This window comes from Rhipicephalus microplus, chromosome 7 (genome assembly GCF_043290135.1).
Source record: "Rhipicephalus microplus isolate Deutch F79 chromosome 7, USDA_Rmic, whole genome shotgun sequence".
Taxonomy (NCBI): Eukaryota; Metazoa; Arthropoda; class Arachnida; order Ixodida; family Ixodidae; genus Rhipicephalus; species Rhipicephalus microplus.
This window is the reverse complement of record NC_134706.1, coordinates 9,565,033-9,586,900: the sequence shown is the minus strand read 5'-3', so window position 1 is coordinate 9,586,900 and position 21,868 is coordinate 9,565,033. Positions and strand designations below refer to the sequence as shown.

General features: G+C 44.5%; 1 protein-coding gene across 1 annotated transcript; it reads right to left on the bottom strand.

Annotated features, from left to right (window-relative positions):
- Positions 1–57: 57 nt before the first annotated feature.
- LOC142767168 (uncharacterized) lies at positions 58–15,485 on the bottom strand. Its single transcript, XM_075868385.1, has 7 exons — positions 15,361–15,485; positions 12,650–12,688; positions 9,325–9,357; positions 9,141–9,182; positions 4,830–4,856; positions 2,350–2,370; positions 58–122 (listed from the first exon to the last, which is right to left on the bottom strand). The coding sequence occupies exons 1-7, from the start codon at positions 15,443–15,445 to the stop codon at positions 58–60; spliced, it is 312 nt and encodes a 103-aa protein (XP_075724500.1). The 5' UTR covers positions 15,446–15,485.
- Positions 15,486–21,868: the final 6,383 nt, after the last annotated feature.

Below are 21,868 nucleotides of genomic sequence, written 5' to 3'. Positions count from 1 at the left end.
AGCACAGCCACGTACAACCTACCCTAGAGTCAGTGTTAGGTCAAGCACTTGCGAATGTTAGCAGCATACTGTACCTATAGTCGTCTCTCCACCAGGTGTTGAATACGTTGACGGTTGGGTAGCTGAAATTTTCGGTACAAACCAACCTTAGAATATTTCAAGCGACACACTTCGCAAGAAAGCCCAGCAGACAATTGCTAGGCGCGTTGTCTATACTGCCAGTCTGTGTGTATAGATCGTAAAAGGTGGCCATATTATTAATGAGTGCGGCGAGTTGAGTGCAGCGAGCTGATGAGTGCGGCGAGTTGATGAGTGCGGCGAGTTGAGTGCGGCGAGTTGATGAGTGCGGCGAGTATTAGAAACGCGATAACGTATGGCATGATGAAGCACGCTTTTGAGAAAACCTTCACTTAGAGTACAGAAATGCGAAATGTTTTTATGCGGCTGCGCCGTACATGTAGCCTAAACAACAAACTGTCACCATATGTGATTACAGCTTTTTCTTCACAAAGCAGTGTACTCCGATTCAGCATAGCTACCTCCAACGTAACAACGCGTAACTTAAGACAACCGAGTAGTCTAAGAGAACTGTATTAACGACGTAAGACAACGACGTAAGACGTGAGACAATTGGCACTACGGTCCAATGCCCTGTCTACATTTACAGCCATTGGCTTATTTTTCCTTCACCAGAAAATACAACACTCGCACATAAAAATTGATCACAAACCCGAAGGCGGTGCACTACACAAAAAAAAAATTGCTGAAAATAAAATTACCAAGGGTCATGCAGGGCAGCTATGGTATAATGTCGAAGTCAAAGATTCAATCTGAAGTCTGTAATTAACGAGGTTTCTTGGTTGGGCTACGTTATAGTTCACGATGAATGTGGCAGAACAGCGCAGACAGTAGTATGAAAAACACACAGGACAGAGTGTTGTGTCCTGTACGTTCTTGGCCCTGTAGTCTGCGCTATGTTCGGCCACAGAGTTCGTATTGGGCGTTTTCGGCGTGCGTAGCCTGCGCATGCGCACCGGCGTCGATGAAGCACGCGTCACGATTTTTGTTGGCCCAAACGCGACAAAAGGGGCAAACGAGGGGACATCTGTCCCTACCCCCCCCCCCCTCAAAAAAAGCGGCAACGCTGGTCTCCGAGATTGCCTACTAGCGCGTGTCGCGAGATCTCGGAGGCCAAAGGCCACCAGTTCTGATCCCTCTCATATACAATAGAAAGTCTGTTGGGACTCGGAAAAGTCCCATTCATATATTGCAACAAATATTATCAGTAAAATACCAAATTAGACAGTTAACGATTCTGCCGGAAGCGAACTCCAGCCCTTACAGAATGGATGGACTCTCTAGAGCAACAGCAAAACGTGCCGTGTCATCCACACGCCGGGATATGCAACTCGACGCCGCACCTCGTTTGTTCGCGTCTAGTGAATCCGCCCAATTTTCGCCTTCCAAAAAAAAAAAAATGACTACCCGAGCCAACTAGTGATATTGGCGAATTAGTGATACTTGTGCAATGTCAGGCAGAGCCATAAGCCTGTTGGTTATTAGTAACAGCGCCCAAACTCACGGGACAAAGAGAAAAGACACAAGCGCTGTGAAAGTTGGGCTAGTTTGTGTCTACTCTCTTCGTCCCGTGGGTCTGTGCGCTGTTACTGCCCATAATGTATCACCAGCTAGCCCAACTATCAGTCCTGCCTGTTGGTTGTACGTAATGTATACTCAGGGATTAGAGCGAGGCATCAATTTTCTAAGTACAACCACAGTTCTGAGCGATTCCTGGACGTAAAGACGTTATGTCACGATGAATCTGATCTCTAAGGATTATGTCCACTCTGAACAACTCATTCGAGCAGAAATTACACCGATACAACTTAAACTGAAGACTCTGTAAACAAAAGTATGTGGGTCACTTTGTCCAGTTTCAAACCGCATTCTAGTTAATCTTCAACACCTTCGAAAATCTGCACTTGTCTTTGGGTATCCACGTAGCTTTTACGAAACACTTTGATTGTCTTAACTCATAGACTGTTATTAAAACTCGCAAAGCATGAATTAGAAGGAAAAAGTTGCAGGCATATATACGAGCAGTACATTGCAAAATGACGTTAAATGAAGAAGAGTTTATATTATGCAGTAGATTCAATTCATGCAACGCTCGATATTTCTTGATCAATTGTTAATCCCCAGTTGATACAAATAGCAAAAAGTGCAAACGATTCGGTACATAGCATGTCAAAGGGTTAAGGCTCCTATTCCCAAAAATGGTATGCACTGCTTACAGAGAGTGCGGTACACAAAGTGTGGCGTCACTCACAGTTCGCGCAGTGTACTAACCTCCCGACATCGAGGTGCTCCCTGCGACGCAAAGAGAAAAAAAAAAAGTGCACGATATGTAGCACACGTACAAACTCTCGGTCGCAACTCGTGCAAACGGAAAACGAACAACGCTCAATTCCGAATTGCGGAGACACGAAACTCGATCACAGTTGAAAAAGCTCCTTCCGCAGCTCCTCCAGTAGCTTCCCTTATAAATCATCTACAGTGACTCTAAAGTCAGGAGTTCGACGGAATCCCATCTGTTCGGGGTCAAACATAGCAGATTAAAACAAACATAACCAACCGAGGTAAAACGCGCGAAAATTTCTAAATATACGTTTCAGCTCCTCATCAAAAAGCATCAGAGAAAGCAGCCGCCAAGGTTGCCTTATTTAAAGCGCGCGGACGCGGACGGCGACCCCGAGCGAACTAACTTGAAATAACGTGAACCCAACCATATAATTTGTGGTTTGAAGGTACCCTGCAACACTTTATTAGCGTGCTCAGAAAAAAGCTGCTAATCAATGCGCGAGACTCTTTGGAACACGAGAGCCGAACAATAAAGCGTATAGCACGTGGCTTGCAATTTACGATTAATTTTCAAAGGAGGCTAAAACGCGTTTCCTCTTCTTTCTACAAAAATGATGTCATACACCGAAATAAATGGCCAACCTATAACAAAAATTCACGGCCACTAGCCAATTTGAAGGGGCCCTGCAACCCTTTTTCAAGAAGCCATGGAATGGATTCACTGCATGAGCTTATTGCCTCAATAATTCACCACCGCAAATCTTTTTTTTTTTTTTTTAGAATCTGTTCAGTACGAGCGGAGTTGACGCACGCTACATCTGCACTCTTTCTCTTCTCTCCCCAACGAAAACACTGGAAGCTAAGCAGGGGGGGGGGGGGGGGGGATAGTGCGGATGAGAAAAGAACGTGATGCGCGCATCGTAACCGTGAGCACTTTTCCCGCCCCCCGCCCCTCCAACCCCAAACCCCTCGAATGCACAGCTTTTCATTGCGTTTTAGAAGTGTGGCAGCTTGGGCTAGTTAGTATGGCATGACGATAGTTACAGCGCGAGAACAAAACGACGACACAGAGTCTTTTGTGTCCTTCTTGTCGCTGTGTCGTCGTTTTGTCATCGCGCTCTAACTATCGTCATTTTCATTGCAATTGCGCGCGCACACGTGGACAAGTGGCGGCCTCGCGCGGCGGTTCCTGTAACGACCGGGCGCGCTATGCTCAAATCGGCTAGAGTGCCTCGACGCGCGCGCAAGGCGAACGTTGATGACGATGACATGTGGGGTTTAACGTCCCAAAACCACCATATAATTACGGGAGACGCCGTAGCGGAGGTCTACGGAAATTTCGACCACCTGGGATTCTTTAACGTGCGCCCAAATCAGAGCGCACGGGCTTACAACATTTCCGCCTCCATCAGAAATGCAGCCGCCGCAGCCGGGATTCGATCCCGCGACCTGCGGGTCAGCAGCCGAGTACCTTAGCCACTAGACCACAGCGGCGGGGCAAGACGAACGTCGAGGCACCCTAAAATCAGCATATGACGGATACAACGGATGCGACGAGTGACTTTTAGCTTGTTCCGTCACTGGTTTGAAGAATGGAAAGCAATTTTAGCTGACTAAGAATTTATTGCGAATTTCAGGCCACGTCCTGTGTGGTATAACATTTGGCTCGCGTGGTCTCGAAAGCCTCCACTACCGATCGGCAGCGTTTCCTGAGCACATTAAAAAAGTGATGTAGGGCCCCCTTCAAGCATAGCACGCCGCTTAGTTAGCGCAGCCGTCATGTGCCCACGCTTTTTGGAGATCCCACCCAAGTGTCAGCCACGCGTTCGAATAGAAAAAGTACGAAAGGCCATTAAGCTTGAGTGACGTAATTTATTTGCTCCGTGCCATTCACACATGTTCACCTTGCAGAGCACTCGTCGGGACGCGACAAATCAATCACAGCGTGCCACTAATTTCTGTAACTACGTTACAGAAATTGATGTATGGTAGCGCAGGATAAGGTCAAGGACAAAAAAAAAAGCACATTCGACACGACAAGGCGTAATGCCGAGTTATATCATGCTACAAAAACAAATCGCCACCCTATGTAACTCCGCTCGTGCTAGACGGACCCTGAGAATTTTCGAGGCAGCCGATTCGCGAGGCAATCAACTCCTTTAATGAGGCCATTCGACGGTTACTTGAAAAATTACTGCCGGGCCACTTTGAAATGTAAACAAGTCCCGTGGCAATAGTATACGGGATCCGCAGTAGAAACACGACACAAGGGAATATTGCAGGTGCCAGGAATAAGTGTTTGCATAAATTGAACCCCCCAACAAAATGGCCATCAGCGGCTGTAGGTATATGTGGGTATGATAAACGGCAATGCGCATTTATCTTGCAGCATTATTTATAGTGTTGCGGAAGCCTGCTTTACATTAACAGTTAACATTAATTCACAATTAAACCTCCATTGCACTCACCCATAACGCGGGGGTGTGTAAAGGCAGCTGAAAATAACAAACAGAAGCGTTAATTTTAAATAAAACATGCGCTGGTACATCATAACGACATCAGCGCTGGAACTATAAAATAAACAACTAGCTCCCGTACACAAAAAGGGTCTGATCGGTTCGTGTTCTTTGTCGTTCTTGATATTTTATTAACATTTTCATTAACAATCTCAAAAATATGTAGTTACTATATCTAGTGCCCTTATACATGGACATGTGTCATAAACATGTTATTTGCTTAGAAATTCTTTTGTTGTAATATGCCTTTTCACATCTTAAAACCTTTTTTCTGCCACTTTGTTTTGCGCAACTAATCTGTCACATCCTGAGTCCTACACGTCGTGGTAATATCCTTCATGCTAAGTAGCCACTGAGTACCCGTCTACGGTCTTTTTTTTCTTACTTCGATACTCGTACTATACCTGCTGGATAGACGTGTCTCTGTAATTAGAGTGCACTTGAAAAGAATAGCTTTTACAAAGGTAGTACCAGCAAGCAAATAATGCAAGCGAAAGCTGTTACTATATAACTTGCTAACCTTTCGTAACCTCTTTACTAGCTGCATCCCATAGTCGGTTACAGCGTAAGAATAAACGTGAGCACCGCCCACAGCAGTCACAGTCCCACCCACACAAAATTTTCACAAATGTCCCACTAATGCAATCGCTTATTTACGTGACGTCAGAACCTTTCACGTATTTCAAGCATAAATGACTTGGTTGTACAGGCAAGTGCTCACTTTGATAGTTTTCGGTCAAAACATTTGACTTCTTGACAAACTTTATTAAAAATTCCGACTTCACTGCTCAGCCGAACGTAACATGTCGACAAGAAACGACGAACTTTTAATTGATAATATGCTTGCATTTGCATTATCAGCGAAACAATTGCTATGGTTCGAACGGAAATCGCCAATCATTGTTCAGTTGCACAGGCGAATGACCGGCGCTCTATAGTACTGGTGGCGGAGCGCGAATATATTCTTAGGATGTAACCGACTACAGTAACTGCAATCAACAGTAGTCTTCCCCTATTAGTTTACCAGTTAAGAGTTCATGCAAATTTAGTAAATGCAAGAGATGAGCTAGCACCCACTGCGGTTATACTAGCTTTTTCTACTGGCCATTAAGTACTTCTTTCTTATGTGATTCTTAAACGAAGAAACTGGCCCGAATCTGTATGTTACACTGCAAATGTCCTCGAAAGACGATAGTCTTGCATCTGGAACGAGTGAACGAAACGTTTATTTGATGTTCTGCGCAAGAAAATCGGTGAATGGTATTGTGGAGGCGCTGCGTTAGATTGCCTCGAGCGTGTAGCGAAGGCGAACGAGCACATCGAGGCACGTTAGACACGAGCGCCATCTGGCAGGTATCTTCGAAAACGAAGGCGTGCGCGCACGCGGAGAAAGATGCGCGCCAGTCTCGGAGGTGATAAGGTGTAGAACGCAGAGCGACGGGCAGGTGCCGCCACCGTGTCGTCTTAGCAAAGCGTTGGAAGCACTTACTTTTTTGAGCATCGCGTTGCACTGTCAGCGCAGCGTGATAAACACTACGGTCTTTAAAATCACTCGTGTGTGCCTTCTCTAGTATAAAAGCAGCCATACGAAACATAGGCGTCTTGTTATGGCGCCTCAGATATGCGCAATAATTGCTTTTTAATTGACAATCGCACAACTATGAAGGCTAAATCTTGAGCAATATTGCTGGGCGCTGCGGATGGGGTTGGCCGTTTGGTGCCGTTTGAGGCATCGTTAAGGGTGGACAAACAGACAAATGTGCAGACAGACAGACCAAAATTTTTTCGTCGAAGGTCCCCAAGAAAGAATATGGTCTTTAAAAGAAGAGAAAAGTGAGCCCTGTAACTGTCTGCATCAGAGTGCGACACCTCAATAGTAGCCCACGAGGGATCGGGGTAAGGAGGGATTAAAGGATAGGATTAAAAGGTAAATAGAGGAAGGAGAGAACGAGGCGCAGGGACAGCGAACGACGGAAGTAAAGAGGAGACAGGAAAGATGGACGCGGTCGCAGGAGTCCGAGGACGGGGCACCATTCGACGAGAGTTCTTGTCGGCGTCAGGAGATTGCGTAGGGGGAGCCCAGTCGGCCAGAGCTGTGCTGTAGTCGGAGATCGCGGGGGCTCAACCGTTCAGCACGCAATACAGCGAGAAAGTCCAAGTACTTATTCTACAACGGCAGTTAATACATAGTGTGCGAAGATATGAGTAGAATTATCTCATTAGAGTGGCAGAATTATCTCAACGTATCACTTATGAGCGGGAACAGGCAAAGAAAATGTCCATGTATCAACAAAAAACAACAAAAAAACCCACTTAGTACCTTGCGTCGGGCGCTGTATATAATGCCCTGCGGGGGCATGTTTATGGGAAATAGACGCGACATTGTCTTTTCTCCCGCAATGGTTGATTTAAAGGTATTGTTATACGTGCCCAACTACACATAATCAGGCGGTAGGGTATAAAACTATCGGTCAATATCTTCAATTATTCGGCCTGAAACAAAGGCATTCACTACCACCAGATGTGTTCCCTGAAGGTAGTGCTACTCATATTCCTGGCGTGTCCCCAACCGAAGTAATTGTTCTGTATGTGTCTATCTTGACTCTCTATTGCCGTGTCCGGGTCTCAGTGCCCAGTTTATCAAAATGATTAAGGCTCTATGTTTTAGGCCTAGCTCTGCTGTCGTGATACAGGTTCGCGTATAAGAGCCGTTCGGCGTTTGCCATGGAGTGCGACAGGGGAGGGGGGATCCACTGTCACTTGCCCTCTATGTAATAGCGCTTGAGCCGCTACTGCAGAGGCTTTCCAGTGACACCAGTATTGGTAGATTTCCCCTCCCACCATAATAGTGTACCACGTACTCTAAATAGTTAAACACTTTTTTTAAAACAATCCGCGCACTACAGTAATCCCAAATTAGTGAAGTGATATTGACCTTGGTAATTTCACCGTTAATAGCATTTATGCGGTAAAATTAACCTTTTAGTAAGAATTACTACCTAATATTTTAACAACCTTTATTTTACTGACTATGGTTAGAAGCAGCTAGTATAGTGACTGTCAGTAATTGCTGCTAGTAAAGGTAAGTGCAGCAACAGCGTCGTTACTAAATGCAGTGTTCTAAAAAAATGTGCCGAGACTTTACTATCCGTAGTTAGCTTGTAGCGTTAACTTTTTTTTTATCAGTTGACTTGTGTGCACATCGTGCACTTACGGGGCCCGCCGACTATACACTGACGTTCACAGGGTAACGTATGTTTCGACGTAATGTGAGCACTGAAGTTGTCGCGCACACGTCAGTTTTGTCGACCCGAGTCGCACGCTACGTGTGCCATTCACATATCGCGTTGCAACATCGCACGTAGCGTGCACCAAACCGAAGAGCGTGCTATGTTGTAAACATCGTATGTACCGTTAGTTAGTGTATTGCTCCGAAGCCAAGCAACGCTTGAATATAACTTGTTGGGTCATGAAAATACATATGCAATGTTTGTTAGACTGTTAAAAAAAGCGGAGGAAACAGTGGAACTAAAATCGATGTTAATCCGACATGACCTGCGTGTAATAGTCGATAGGTAATTTTTGTTACCAACTTTAAAAAAATATAGCAAGCACTGCAACCACAATTGACGTTTCAGCGACATGACTATCTCAGTAGAGTATTTTCGTTTATTACACACGATCTATCTCATTAGAGTCTTTTCGTTTATTAAAGACGACAGTCTTTCCTGCGATACTTCGACGCAAAAATTTTGGTCTGTGTCTGTCAACTTGTCCGTTCGCCACCCGAAACGACCTGTCTCTTTGCCTATTATTCCGTTTGCATTTATAATTCCTAAAATCCAAGCACATCTACAGCGCCCACCAATATCGCTCAGGTCTTCTGCGTTCATACTTGTGCCTAGGATAAATTTAAAAAAAAACGAATGTGGCGCATATATGAGGCAAAAGATAAGCACGTCAATATACTGCAGCGAGTTTCATTATACTATAAAAGTCGTACATAAGTCATTCTAAGGAGCGTAGCGTTTATTACGCTAAGCTGACAATGCAACGCTATGCACGAAAAGTCGGGCGTTTTGCCAAGTTACGGAGGCCACCACGAGAGCACCCATACGTAGGCGGCTAGATAGACAGATGCGCAGATCAAAACGTTCGAAGGGCCTTTGGTTCGGTAACCAATACGCTTCGCATTTTGTAGCTGCAAGCGCGAGGGTATACTGTCTATACTTAAATGAGTGCATGCATGCGCCAAAGTCTTACACGGGCTTCCGTAGAGGTCCTGGTAGGTACCGTACTGCGTTGCTGCAAACGAAGAAACGAACAGAGACGGTCAATGTTGACACTTCCGCGAAAAGTCCACACGAAGCGATCAGGCTGCTGGGCCCGGAAAAGAAAGCACACTTTTCATACTGGTTCAAGATTTTTGCGAAAACAGGACACTCACACGACTGGTCGTAATCTGTGGTCCCATGCGGCTCTGCAATAATAAAAAAAAACCAAACAACCTTGTAGCGAGATTATTGTACGCAGTGCACTATCGACACGCTTGTTACATGGATGAGAGCGCAAACATTTCAGGCTCAAAGCCAATGATGTCAAGAAGGTACAATTAAAATTGCCGTGACACTGCTATACCCAACTATTTGTCGTTTTCAGCGAAAACTAGAGGTAGAGGGTCTATTATGCCTAAACAGTGTAACGACTAAGAGTGGCACTAGGGCTCTGGCTCGGCTAGCACGAGGGCAACTAAAGCAAGGAGGAGGAGCTCGAAGAAGAGAGGTTAGAACAGCGGGCCCAAGATCTGGTGTGATCAGAACAGCGCCCACAGGACCGTGTGTGACACTGACTCTGTACATTACACAGGCGTAGCTGACGACCTATGTGATCAGTGGACCGTTAAAAATCATTTTAGGGCAAAACAAGTGATAGAAGCAGTTGGCTGTAAACACCACCCATTGCCAGCAACTGTTATTTTGCCATAACGCGTGTGACGCCATATGCTGGAAAGACCGAAGCAGTCGTCTTTCTGCCTCAGTTTCAGCTGCCTGCAAATCGTTCAACTTCAGTTCCGAGGTGATGAGAGGTGAAATATGTCGACTTCAGCCACAGCTGACCACGGAAAAATATCGTTCACCACGTTCTCTAAACGCGCAATGGTCGTTTCGCAGTTCCTGTGATTCAATTAATTTCTGACTGGGACGGTTTTCTGAGTACCGAGTACTCTAAATCGCTGAACACTTGGAGATCTTTTGCTCGTGAGTACGTCACGCGTCCGGCGTCCGCACTCGCACTACGCATGTGCGACTCTCCTCTTTCCCTCTCTCCCAAGATGCGCGTTATTCTGACCACTCCTCTCCTACCACCTGCTCGCGCTCGCTCCCCCATTGCGCATGCGCGTCTCTTCTCCTCTCCTACGCTCCCCCACGCCGACGCAGGGAGCGCCGGCTAACCTACGCTCGCTCCCCTCTCTTCTCTAGGCATTCCTCCTCGCGGCGTCTCGCAAAGCCGACGCAGGCAGAGTCAGCTAGCGGGTTTCTTGATTGAGTTTCTTTTCTCTCGTTCATTCGCACCTCACATACTGCAACTTAGTTTGGGGCACATGAAATAGGACCAATGCACAAAAATTAATTACCATGCAACAAAAAGCATTGCAGCTAATAACTAAAGGTCCAGATAGACATAGACATAGCAATTTATTTTCTGTTTTCGTGTATTGTGTTTCACTGAATGCTACAAACTTAAAGTGATGGTTCTTATTTATAATCGTATAAAACAAGATTTTGCTTCATTCAGCAATATGTACCTCACTCGTCACATTGAATATAAGTTACGAAGGACGTCACTTGTTTCAGCACGATCTAGAACAAATTATGGTACCCAAACACTTGACCATCAAATAGTAGATATATGTAACAGTTTTCCTTCTGTAGTAGAATTATCACAGATAAGCAAATCTGTATATCATTTTAAAAAGAAAGTAAGATTACCCTTCGATCCAGGATGAAGTGCTTGCTGCAATATGTTTTGCCACTTGCGATGCATACTTTTGTTCACCAGGTTGTACTTCACTGCATTTCAATTGTTAAGCTACGCACATTGTTAGCTCCACTTGAATTCTGAATTATGATGGATACTATTGCACCTCCTCATTCATTAAATTTGTTCACAACTTTATTCTGATGGACATATCAACATGAAATGGTGTTTTTAGGTTTTCGTACTTCTATAGCGAAATTGTTGAAATTCCATGACTTCTCTACAGTGATGCTGATGAATTATGCTGTACTGGATGTTTTTCGCTTTCCTCACCACTGTCCTTGTTTTTTGTTTTTTTTTTTTGTTTTTTGTTCATGAAACTGTTTACACGAGTATATGTCTCACTCCTTTTTTCTTTTTGTTTACGAGCCGGGATGTAGGCCTAGTCAGGAAACAGTACCGTCTGTTCCCTTTTGCCTCATCTAGGTGGCATGTAACTGTTGTGTACACATGCCAGAATAAGGTATTATTGTTATTATTAAAATTCAACTGCTCGCGCTGCACAACTGCGATGCTCCGCATCACACCATGGTCCCTTTCGGGGAGATGGTATAACTTTTTAAACACACTCACGTATCTAAAAAAAAAGGGACAGCTTAGGGCTAAGTAACACTCACACTTTCGTTTCCATTATCTCTAGTACAAATAATAATGGCGTAATTTCAACTCAAACGCGTAGATCAGAGTGAAGATTACCTTAAGTGACCAGACTTGAAGCGACATGAGATGTTATCTCGAGCAATCGCGCATGCCAGTTTTGAGGCTAAAAAAAAATTGGCGTCCCATTTGAACCTGTGAGTACTGTACGTGCAGGCTCAACAGACAATCGACTATGAATCGCTGAAAACCGCAAACATTTATGCGACCATGTCATACGCCTGTTTCAAAAAAGTGTACTAGGTGTGTTGGAGCAACGGCACCTATAAAATTATGAATGTAGCGTGAGTTGCAAACGCACTCTCCCAACCTATGATTTTACCCTCCCCCTTCGGTACGGCGGAGAGCGCCTCTGATGAGCGTCCCTTGTAAACGTGCAATTATCAGACAGTTGCCACCGAGCAGCTGTCAATATTATGTCACGTGTACGAATCCGAGCGCTCTACCCCCAGCGTCCGGTCGTAACACGCGACAAGAGGGATGGCCTCCGAGATTGCTCGCTGGCAGGAGGTTGCCCATGCAATGCCTCCTAAAAGAATTATGCCTGGAACGTGAGCCGCAAACGCGCTACTCTACCCTCTGATTTAACCCTCCTCGTTCGGCACGAAGGCGAGCGTCTCCGACTGCCGCCCCCTGCGAACACAGCAATGCTCTCACAGTTGCCTCCGAGCAGCCGTGATGTCACGTGACAAAGCGGTATGGTTATGTCACGTGACTGAGCGGTACGGAGGCGAGCGGTCTCACATGGTGGCTGATCGCAACACAAGGCATGAGACATGACCTCCAAGATTGCGTACTAGCAGGAGGCTCCCAATTGAAAAGAGAGCGACGTTCCAGGCGTAGTTTTTCTATGAAGCATTGCTTGGAGGCGGAACCTTCATTTGCAGCAACACAGAAGTCAGTCAAAGGTTCGTATATAAGTAGTTTGCTATTTTGCAATGCACTGCGTCGTCAATGTTAACTTGTAAAAAGCTTAACTAGGGAAAAGCACTGCCCACTGCCCACTATATTGGTAGACTGATAGAGAGCGTTGAAGCTGTTTGACGCTTGGCAAAATTCTAAATGCTTCCACTTACTCTGGCCCGCCATCGCTTCATAGCCATGGGCTCCGTAACCTTTAGGGAAATGAAAGAAGTTATTCTCGCAGTTTCACTTGTCGAGTTCAGAGCGACACTGAATCAGAGGCTAGGTCCGAGCTATTTGGTACAGCGACATCTTAATTCACAGCGTTAATAATGTACGAGACAAGCGAACAATGCAATGCTCGTGATTTAGAAGTATGTATGTATAGCACCGTGTAATAGCTTACTAAATAACCACTTCAATGCAGCTCGTGCAATGAACAGATTTCACTCTAATGCTAACACGCGATATGACAGTATTTGGCACCTCCTCACCTCTTCATCGAAATGAAATGCGCTGAGTAGAAAACTGCACTTAAATACTATTTTACTTTTTAATTGAGTTCGATGAAAGCTGGCAAGTTTCTGTTTATTTGTGTGCTGATTTCAATTGTACAAATATTATTGTGTAATGTGTAGTTTCCAAAATACAGAATATTTCATTTGCCTATTCGGAAGCATTATCTTTTCTAAACTGTGAGATTTACAAAATAACAACATTATCTGCAATCAGAACTGTGTGCAGCACAACAAAAATAGGTGTTCTAAATCATTGGAACAAAGCTTATAGTGTACGTTCAACATTGACGAGTGAGACATTTTCAAGCGGGAATTCAAATCACAAAATCTTCAACATAACATTACTTTTTTATTCTAATGAATACTGAACAACTATTTTTGCTGCACTAATGAAAATTATTGTGATATGTCCATTCACTCTAACTCTCCTAGTTTAGAAAAGAACTTGCTTTCAAAGGGCACATGGATTATTTTGTATTTTAAAGCTTACACATGAAACTAGAACAATAATTGCATATTCAAGATTAGCCCGCAAATATACATAAACTAACAAAGTTTCGTCAAAATTGATCAAGAAACGAAGAAAAGAATTGTCAAGTGTCAAGGCTTCCTTAGAGCAGTGCTTCTAAGCCATGGTGCAGGGTACCCCTTGTAGATCGATGGAAGTGATCGGGGACTCCTTGCAGTGGTAGAAAAGGGGGGAGGGATCATAATAATCCAACACAACATGAATCGTAGAATATTTGCCTGTAATTTCTACCTGAAAAACGTGGTCAAACAAAGGGAACCGCCTATCCGATCTCAACGGCTTGTCGAAGTGTTGTGGGTTCTGCAGCCACAGTCAGCCTTTCGCTGCTATATTTGTTCTTCACATGTGCGAGCCTGGAAAAATCTTGCTCGTGGGTATAGGTAGCAAGAAAACTGTGCCAAAAGCTTCAAGACAAAGGCATCTAGACCGGGAAACATAAGTCAACTCCTCTTTAAACGCAAGAATTTTGTACAGTGAAGCGTATCGAAAATCAGACGGGGTTGCTGTTTCGGGACACTAAAGACGCCTCCCTCTTTCTTATTTTTCTTTTTTTTTTTTTTTCAAAGGTGGGTCTCGTGGACCGCTGGGGGTCACTAAACTCCGATTTCAAAACGACCGCCTTAAAAAAAAAACATATTTAAGAGGACAACCTTAAAGGGACAATAAAGAGTAAAAAAAAAATTACGGCATATTCACGGGGTGAATGATGATGAATGGGCGAAGCTCCGGAGGGATTCATCGGTAAACTGTGAATCTTCCGTGTAATTCGCTCAGTCGATCATCATGTAAAGACGTGAGAAACGGCGACTCCAAGCGCGCGCCAACAGCGAACGGATTTTATTACAACGCTCCCCCTAGCGTACGTCACCGCACTAAATCGAACGATTGCCTTCAACCAATGACACGCGCCATATGTGACATGATTCCTATTTTATAAGATCTCGCGTCTTTCATCAACTACAAGTACCGCTTTCTAGTTTATAACATCTTGCATCTTTTCATCATCAGCTACAAGTACCACCATCTAGTAAACACTACAAGAACTAAACGAGAGGTGGCTACATACAGGAGACGGTACCGCCATCTAGTGAACACTGCAAGAACTAAACTAGAGGTAACTACATACAGGGGACGGTACCGCCATCTAGTGAACACTGCAAGAACTAAACTATAGGTGGCTACATACAGGCTACAGGGGACGCACAGCCCACGCCCTAAGGAGCTTCGCCCATAAAAAAAAACATTTTGCTCGTTTTAGTAAATTGCTTTTTCACGGTACGAAAAGTAAACACGCTTGCTACGTGAATACGCTTCGTACGCGCGGGAACACGCGAATAGAAAGTGCAGGTGGTGACATCATCTTGAAGTTCCCGCACCACTCGCCATGACGTCATGGATTTCGTCGGGACCTGCTAGGGCCTATACGTAGTTACCAAGCGGTAAAAACGAAAATCGCACAGTGCTCTGATGAAGCCACAGACTTGACATATTTATTTACAGATACTGCTGTCTCAGGTTTGAGAGATTGCGGGAGGGGTTACAAGAAACGAACACGTATACAAAGTTTCTAGAAATCCAAAATCAAGATGGGAGCCGACAGATGGAAACACGTAATGGGATAATCAGCGTGAACAGCGGAAGTGCCTCCGACAGGCTGGCTGGCGTTTCGATAGGAGGACCTATCTTTGTCAAAGGTGCCTTGTCATCTTTGGCGTGTTAGTTTTAACGGGGTAATTAGTGACGTCATCTCCTGGTGGTTTCCGAACAACACATGCACATATATACTACGAAAATAAATATAATAATAATAACAAACAAGACGAAATGCTTCGCTCACCCTGAGGCCCGTAATGGTGTTGGTCCGGATAGTAAGGTGAGCCTGAAAGCATGAGAAGTCGTCGTAAATGAATTAGTTTAATCATGGTGCACTCCAAGAAAGAAGCAAGCAGTCCTAATACTATTTTTTAGAGTCCTGACTAGGCAGGTGAACGTCTCTATAAAGAGGCACATAACTCTTGGGAGGGGGGGGGGTCGTTATATATTCTTGGAAGGGTGGAAGGGGGGGGGGGTCGTTATATATTCTAGGCCTTCTTCGGATTGATGAAGGCCTAGAGTCTGGCATTCATCAATCCTGATGAAGGCCAGACTCTAGACCGAAACGTCGAAGTAAACCACATTGTGACCGCTCACGGAGGATCTACTTGACTATATGCAAAGCTACGGCCACTCAACCACCATGCCTATATATATATATATATATATATATATATATATATATATATATATATATATATGGGATATGGCACAACGGGAGCGTTGTCAACAAGGATAAATATATTTCATCCCTTCATCAGGGGATGAGTTATATATATATATATATATATATATATATATATATATATATATATATATATATATATATATATATATATATATATAACTCATCCCCTGATGAAGGGATGAAATATATTTATCCTTGTTGACAACGCTCCCGTTGTGCCATATCCCATATATATATATATATATATATATATATATATATATATATATATATATAAGGGAAAGAAGTGTATACCTAAGGGCTCGTTTTTCCGTGTTTTAACACAATAATAATGAGATATAACAGACAGTAATGCCAAGGAATGTACAGGGGAAGTTATTAACATTAATGGAATGTAAATAAGAAGAAAGAAAAGTGGATGAAAAAATTACCAACTGTAAGCAGGAATCGAACCTACGACCTTCATCCACTTTTCTTTCTTCTTATTTACATTCCATTAATGTTAATAACTTCCCCTGTACATTCCTTGGCATTACTGTCTGTTATATCTCATATATATATATATATATATATATATATATATATATATATATATATATATATATATATATATGTATGTATGTATGTATGTATGTATGTATGTATGTATGTATGTATGTATGTATGTATGTACGTGTACGTACGTACGTGTGTGTGTGTGTGTGTGTGTGTGTGTGTGTGTGTGTGTGTGTGTGTGTGCGCGTGTGCGTGTGCGTGTGCGTGTGTGTGTGTGTGTGTGTGTGTGTGTGTGTGTGTGTGTGTGTGTGTGTGTGTGTGTGTGTGTGTGTGTGTGTGTTGTAAAGAAATGACAGTACGATATAGGAAGGCAGCAACAACTCTCATAAGACATACGGTTTTCTTTTCTTTTCTCACTTTGAGAACAATCAGTTTTTTGCCATAATAGCAGATAGCACCTCGTCATTCGATGTCATTTGGCTGCTTCGCAAAGGGACATACCAAACAGCACCACAGTGATCGCCTACAGGGTGACCCAGTTGACGTGCTTTCAGCGAGATCATTCGAGGAGGCACGCATTGTATAACGTAATCATAACGTACTCTGCCTCGGTGCTAACTTCGGTTCCTATAGAACAGCGCGCGATGAAGTTCCCCGCAGCGATTCAATTCATTGCCTCCTAGAGTACGTGCTAATCTGAAAACTTGGTCCCGAACTCGTAATATCTGCATAGGCTTGCGTACGAGGGGAAGAGGGGAGGGGTACTCTCTCGCCTAAATAATCGAGAAGGGGGGACGCCAGTTCCAAGCCGTATTTTTACGGAGTTGGGGGACATCCTTTCATGTCATTTTTTTTTAATGCGCGAGGGGTTATGGCTACGCAAGTTTTCCAGCGACCATACCAAAGGGCATTTTCCCTCTAATTTTGCATTCAAAGAACTGTTTACTTTATACCTTAATTCCGGGAAGCCGAGAACTGATCCCGGTCTTTGTAAGAAACATGCCATCGCTTCATTTTTCATTTTTACATTCATTGCGGACCTCCTTTTCGTTAGGACTCAAAAGAAAGTGATAAGAGGGTTGAATTTAGCTTCCCCCCTACCTTATTGGAGGTCCCTGCCCTCTCCTATGAATATCTCCGCTACCACTAAAACATTAATAAAAACCACAGCCGTGGATTGGTATACAGACTGCCCCCGTTGCTCCAGTTGGCGTTCATTTTTTTTTTTTTTAAGATGAAAGCCGTTCGGTGCAACCGCATCACTCCGAATAGCTTTGCGACTTCTAAAATTCTTGATTTTCAACATTTTTATCGCTGTTGAACGACGCGTGTCACAATCATTAATTAAGCACATGCACTGAACCTTATCACCTCGCCCTGCAAAGCAAACACTGGTTGATCTGAAAGTTCGGGTGACGCCGCAAAAAAGCCTGTAATAGTGCGAATCGAACACGAATAGATTAGTGATGACTTCGAATCGAATAAGAATAAAAATATAACACTGTTCGATTACTTTTTTTAATAGCAAAGCAGCCATGTTAAAAACAGCCCCAGACTGGTAAAGTAACAATATCTAAAGATCCAAAGAATTGGACGATATCTTATTTGAAATATTTATTCACAAGCTTCAGCAAATACACATTACGACTACTGTTTACCGACCCCATAAAACGAGAAAAGCATACCACAATTAATGAAACTGAAGGAAGCTTGCACACATTAACAACTATACAGTCTTCGAAAAATTTTGTTGCTGCAGGCTGAAGTAGAGCAGTGACGACAACAGTACTTAGTCAACAGCTTTTAAATAAAACTGATACATAAATAGTAAGCCATTTTCATGAGCTTACGTCATCACTAATCTCATTGTGGAGATAGCGTACTAATTGCACGGCAGCTTCGGCGGCACTGGAGTTCCAAGCAAGAACGTCTTCGTCAAGTGATCACTACAACGTCGATAGTTGTGTAGATACATGGACTGAATGCATTTATCTGGGTATTTTGACTATGAGAACATAAATTAGCACTCGCTCTTCCAGCGTTCCGTTTTTTTTTCAACGAGTTTTTGTCGTTGCTGATTATTATAAAAAGATCCAGCATTTTGAATACGCACTATTCGGTGCGGGCTTAAAATCGAACGACAGGTTATTCGATTCGTGGTTCCAAAATTTTTCGAATATTACCGCACCCTTCCGGACAAGCACTTAGATATATATGCACGTAATGTACCCCTAATGTCCATGGCAACCGAACGGTCGCCGCGTCATTGTTATCTCTTTGCAGGAAGCATGCAACTTGGTTCATGCGACCTGCTTTGTCACCTACCTTGGGGATCGTGCTGCATGTTGGCTGAAAGGTGAGAGCAATTGCATAACTAAAACGAGCCATATGCATGTTGACAGTCAGATGAACAAAAAAGGGGACAACGCTGTGTTATAATCCCTTTAGTGTTTTACTTTATTTCAGCAAATCGCAGGCCAACAGTTCTGGGCAAGTAGGAGGAGCTTTACGATAAATGAAATACTGTTAATTGTCGAGGTTTGACGTCGTTAAACCAGCATTTAATTATGAGGGACGCCGAAGTGGAAAGCAACGAAAATTTCGACCATCTGTGGTTATTTAAGGTGCGTCTAAATTCAAGTACACGTGCCTCAAAGCATTTTCGCCTCTATCGAAAATGCTGCTGCCGTGGCCCGGACTCGATCCTGCGACCTTTGGGTCAGCGGTCGAGAACTATAACCAGTAGGTTACCATGGCGGGTATACAATAAATGAAAGTGCAATTTAGCAGAATAAATTGTACTGTAATAATTCCCAAATAAAAAAAGAGTATACTCAACGTTCATTCGCACAAATATACTTTTCTAGGGCTTCTACAAAACTGGAGCACTGGAAAAGGACTGCGAGAAAGCAGTTTCACTAGGAAACTGTCCCGGACGGTGGGAGGAGAATTAATGAAATTCTGAGTTCCTGAAAAAAAAAAAAACTGGTTCGAGCAAACGATCTCCCGACTGGCGTCCGGACGACGGCTGCCTATGTGCTGCGCGAGGCGGTATATTTTGTTTGGTATGATTCGACTGGACCTCTTCCGACGCACTTGACGACGCGGGGTACGATCGATTGTGGGATGGTGTGAAATCGAGCCCCGTTTCACCAACATATTGGAACGCTGTGTCGCACAGTGCCGAGCGAAGGGGGCGAAAGGAAATGAGAACGACATGGGCAAAGCTGGTCTCCTCTTACACTCACCGAGTATACCGCATGAAGGAATTTTCCTCGGAGTGTCGGACGATCGGATAAACAATACTATGAGTATTTTGTTTCTGCGGTCACCTAATGTGTTGTCATTTACTCGTTACTGCAGTCTAATAAAACTTAAGAAGTCCGGGGAGGACCCACCCAGACGCTCGCCACCACGGTGGTATATTGGCTAAGGCACTTGGCTGCTGACCCGCAGGTCAGGTTAGGTTAGGTTACCCAGACGCTCACCACCACAATAGTCTATTGGCTAAGTCACTTGGCTGCTGACCCGCAAGTTAGGTTAGGTTAGGTTAGGTTAGGTTAGGTTAGGTTAGGTTACGCAGACGCTCACCACCGCGGTGGTCTATTGGCTAAGGCACTTGGCTGCTGACCCGCAGGTTAGGTTAGGTTCATCTGTTCCGTCGTCACCGTCCATATGAGTGATGTAGCCTTTCCCCATGCGTTACCAACTATGGACCACCAAGTCATTCTCGTTTCTACTTACACTTGTTATTTTTTTAGGAAGGACGGGAGGGGTGCATGGCCAACTCCCCCACACCCTCACAATCAGCCCCCCTTTGAATGAGTCGTAAAATTGACAGGGGCCCTATGATATATAGGGACACGGGAAGGGCATTTAATAGTTCAGCAAGCGCTGAGGACCAATGCGATGACATCCGGTTGCTTGCACATTATCAATTTCCAGTTTCGCATTTCACTCTGAATTCAACAAATCCACTGCACGCGAAACTCATGCAGGTATAGGCCGTGAACAGCGAGAAATTGTGGCGGCAGCGCTTGTCAATGTCCGTCAATGTGCGATTTGCGAACGGTGGTCCCCACTGAGCACGCTCGCAAGCGTAGTTTAGCAAGTGGGAGGGAATCAGCATGTCAGCCGATTGACGACAACACTTGTTTTAACCGTGAGTTTAGGATGTGTGAGCCCTTATTCATTTGCGACCGACTGCGAGGCTCAGTTTCTGTGCGCATTGGCGTGTCACAGTGTTACGTCAGTTCCGCAATCAAGACACACATTGATCGCTCGGACACGCACGAGGAGCATGCATGCCAGACGAAATATTCGTGTAAGCATTTAGCTTAGCTTTGCGACAAGCATACCGAAAGATGTCGTGCGGTGCGATTAGGAGCCGTCTACGTTTTTTTTTTTTTTTTTGCTAAACATGAAAGAAACTTTTGCCGCGGCCGAATCTTCATTGGCGTAATACATCGTTTACAGCGCGCAGTGCGGATGGGTTCCCGATAGGCCACTGTGGCTGTTACGGGCGAGAACCGAGTCGCGAACGTAAAAAAAAAAAACACTTTTCTAAGTGCTTTGGCCAATTCCCTATAACAAATAAGAAAGGATGTCGAGAGCATGCTAAACTTTCAACCACGCAGACACACGTGGTGAAGATACATTAGTTCACCTGGATATATTGACAAAAAAAAAGCAAAAGCGCATCACTGGAATGGAGAAGTATACACCTTTTCACAGGAAGGAAAAAGACACCGCCATGATGGGCTGTGCGCGGGAGTACAAAGGCTAAGGGCACAGCGTTGCCAGTGCATTTTCGAAGGGACGCGCCAATTTGCACAGCCCAAGGAGGGCTATGGCGGCGCCCAGGGAGGCGTTTATGAAAAGGGCATCGGCGCCATTATACATAGAGTAGCTAGTTTGTTGCCAGACCAAGAACATTTTAGGCCATAAATGGTCCGATGGCGTGCGAACAGGTGAACTAGTGAACTCCGGAGCAGTTGCGCAAGCTGTCCTCGATTGTGCGCAGCAAGGCGCAGCGATATGGGATTGCAGCGAAATGGCGCGATTGGCGCAGTCGGAACGTGCACCATTGCCAACGGACACGCCAACTTATTCACGCGCCCCGCCGCGGTGGTCTAGTGGCTAAGGTATTCGCCTGATGACCCGCAGGTCGCGGGATCGAATCCCGGCTGCGGCGGCTGCATTTCTGATGGAGGCGGCAATGTTGTAGGCCCGTGGGCTCAGATTTGGGCGCACGCTCTTTGAGTTAAAGAACCCCAGGTGGTCGAAATTTCCGGAGGCCTCCACTACGGCGTCTCTCATAATCGTATGTTGGCTTTGGGACGTTAAATCGCACATATCAATCAATCAATCAATCAATCAATCAACTCATTCACGCTCCCGCTGCGATCCTGTCGGTCTCATTTTCTTCCAAGCACACGTCGACTGAACAGTTTCATCAACTGTTCCAGATTCAGAACAGTTTCAAGCAACTGTTTAACATTTCCCACGGATTCGCAACATCGGGAGCCCCTACAGACTCGATCACGCTCGCTGGTATCGGACGCATCAC

What these genes read in the sequence shown, in the direction of transcription:
- LOC142767168 (XM_075868385.1), bottom strand. Translation starts at nt 15,445, where the DNA reads ATGATTAAACTAATTCATTTACGACGACTTCTCATGCTTTCAGGCTCA. An exon ending in GGACCTCTACGGAAGCCCGT is followed by an intron (nt 4,857 to 9,140) that starts GTAAGACTTTGG and finishes TGTTATTTTCAG; the next exon opens with CTGCCTTTACACACCCCCGC. An exon ending in GAGCACCTCGATGTCGGGAG is followed by an intron (nt 123 to 2,349) that starts GTTAGTACACTG and finishes CGAAAATTTCAG; the next exon opens with CTACCCAACCGTCAACGTAT.